The following is a 2,714-nucleotide window of genomic DNA, read 5'->3' as shown; positions in this document are numbered from 1 at the left end:
AACAAAAAATGGAGCTGGAGGAATCAGGCTCCCTGATTTCAGACTATAGTACAAAGCTACAATAATCAAGACAGTATGGTACTGGCACAAAACCAGAAATATAGATCAATGGAACAGGATAGAAAGCCCAGAGACAAACCCACACACATATGGTCACCTTATCTTTGATAAAGGAGGCAAGAATATACAGTGGAGAATAGACAACCTCTTCAATAAGTGGTGCTGGGAAAACTCGAAAAGTACATGTAAAAGTATGAAATTAGAACACTCCCTAACACCATACACAAAAATAAACTCAAAATTGGTTAAAGACCTAAATGTAAGGCCAGACACTATCAAACTCTTAGTGGAAAACATAGGCAGAACACTCTATGACATAAATCACTCTATGACATAAAGCAAGATCCTTTTTGACCCACCTCCTAGAGAAATGGAAATAAAAACAAAAACAAAGATAGGGTTTTAAGCAGAAGAATTATGTTATTTTATTTATGTTTTTCAAAAGGAGTCTCTAACAAAGGAATTTTTCATCATGAAGCCCTGACCAGCCCTGACTGGATCCTTGCTAGATAACTGAAACTGCTGAACCCTTTCCCAAACTGCTTCCTAAAATAATTTGGCGGCATTAAATCTGAAAAGTTTTTTTTGAGAGTTTAGAAGAAAGAAACAAGGCTAAAAGATTGAATAATAAGCCCTAAGAAGAAAGTTTAAAGACATAGATTTTTTTTCGCTAGCTTTACGGAGATATAATTGAGATATGACATTGTTTAAGTTTAAGGTGTACATATTGATTTGATACACTTACATATTGCAAAATGATTACCACCCTACTGTTTGCTAACACATCACATAATTACCTTTTTTGTGTGTGATGGGAACATTTAAAATCTACTCTCATAGCACCTTTCACGTATGTGAGTATTGTTAAATTCTAATCACCATGCTGTATATTAGATCCCCAGAACTTATTCATCTTATAACTAGAAGTATGTACCCTTTGACCAACATCTCCCCATTTCCCCCACCTCCTAACCACTGTAACCACCATTCTACTCTGTTTCTCTGAGTTTGAGTTTTAGATTCAATATATAAATGATATTCACATAGAATTTGTTTTTCTCTGTCTGACTTATATCACTTAGTATAATGCCCTCAAGTTTCATCCATGTTTATGCAAATGACAGGATCTCTTTCTTTCTTGTGGCTGAATAATATTACAATGTGTGTGTGTGTATATATATATATATATATATATATATATATATATATAAAACACTTTTGCAGGGATGAGGGAGGGGCAAGGTAACACAGCTACAATAGATGTCCACATTAATTTTAAGAAACATCCTGATTCCAGAAATTTTAAAATGCAGGGGAAAATGTTACTTAGAACCAAGGATATAAGGTATATAATATAGCATATTTTAAATGGTATGCCAAATATAATTGTATATTTCACTAGTATCAACTCAACTGTATTACTTTTCAGCAAACCTTGGATGTCAAAGAGGCCTGCGTTTGTATCTTGGTTCTTTAACTGTTGTAAATGACTTAAGGCTTTATTTAGTTTCCCTGCTTCTCACTTATTAAATGAGCATCATAAGAGATGATCTTTGTAAAGCACTTAGCATACTGAATGGCACAAGTAAGGGCTCTAGGATATTATGATTTATAATAAGAAATATATATTTGTTTCTTTTTCTCATTTCTGGCATAGAAATCCCAAAGCCTTTAGAATTTCCTAAATGAAAAAATCAGTAAAGGAAGATGGCAGAAGAGTAAGACATGGAGATCACCTTCCTACCCACAAATACATGAGAAATACATCTACATGTGGAACAACTCCTAAAGAACACCTACTGAAAGCTGGCAGAAGAACTAAGACCTCCCAAAAGCTGTGGGGATGACAGGGCCTTGGTGCTCCAGCAGAGCATCATGCCTGTGCCTCTGAGGTGGGAGAGCCGAGTTCAGGACATTTGTCCACCAGACACCTGGTTTTATTTTATTTTCCTTTTTTTAAAAACTAATTTATTGGAGTAAAATTGCTTTACAATGGTGTGTTAGTTTCTGCTTTATAACAAAGTGAATCAGTTATACATATACACATGTTCCCATATCTCTTCCCTTCTGTGTCTCCCTCCCTCCCACCATCCCTATCCCACCCCTCTAGGTGGTCACAAACCACCTAGCTGATCTCCCTGTGCTACGTGGCTGCTTCCCACTAGCTATTCACTTTACGCTTGGTAGTTTATATATGCCCATGCCACTCTCTCACCTCCAACTCCCCATATCCTCAAGTCCATGCTCTAGTAGGTCTGTGTCTTTATTACTGTCTTACCCCTAGGTTCTTCATGACCTTTTTTTTCCCTAACATTTCATGTATATGTGTTATCATACGGTATTTGATTTTCTCTTTCTGACTTACTTCTCTCTGTATGACAGACTTTAGGTCCATCCACCTAAACAAAAATAACTCAGTTTCCTTTTATGGCTGAGTAATATTCCATTGTATATATGGGCCATATCTTCTTTATCCATTCACCTGTTGATGGACACTTAGGTTGCTTCCATCTCCTGGCTATTGTAAATAGAGTTACAATGAATATTTTGGTACGTGACTCTTTTGGAATTATGATTTTCTCAGGGTTTATGTCCAGTAGTGGGATTCCTGGGTCAAATGGTAGTCCTATTTTTAGTTTTTTAAGGAACCTCCA

The 2,714-nt window shown here is 36.1% G+C and overlaps 1 protein-coding gene across 1 annotated transcript in view; it reads left to right on the top strand.

The window, feature by feature from the left end:
* Positions 1-1,844, top strand: part of CWF19L2 (CWF19 like cell cycle control factor 2) — a 421,416-nt gene extending 419,572 nt beyond the window's left edge. Inside the window, exon 19 of the mRNA XM_028500977.2 lies at positions 1,718-1,844. Within this exon, the coding sequence (XP_028356778.1) occupies positions 1,718-1,749 (32 nt within the window). The 3' untranslated portion in view covers positions 1,750-1,844. The remainder of the gene's footprint in view (positions 1-1,717) is intronic.
* The last annotated feature ends 870 nt before the right edge of the window (positions 1,845-2,714 follow it).

Source organism: Physeter macrocephalus, chromosome 16 (assembly GCF_002837175.3).
Source record: "Physeter macrocephalus isolate SW-GA chromosome 16, ASM283717v5, whole genome shotgun sequence".
Taxonomy (NCBI): domain Eukaryota; kingdom Metazoa; phylum Chordata; class Mammalia; order Artiodactyla; family Physeteridae; genus Physeter; species Physeter macrocephalus.
This window is presented reverse-complemented; position numbering and strand designations above follow the sequence as displayed.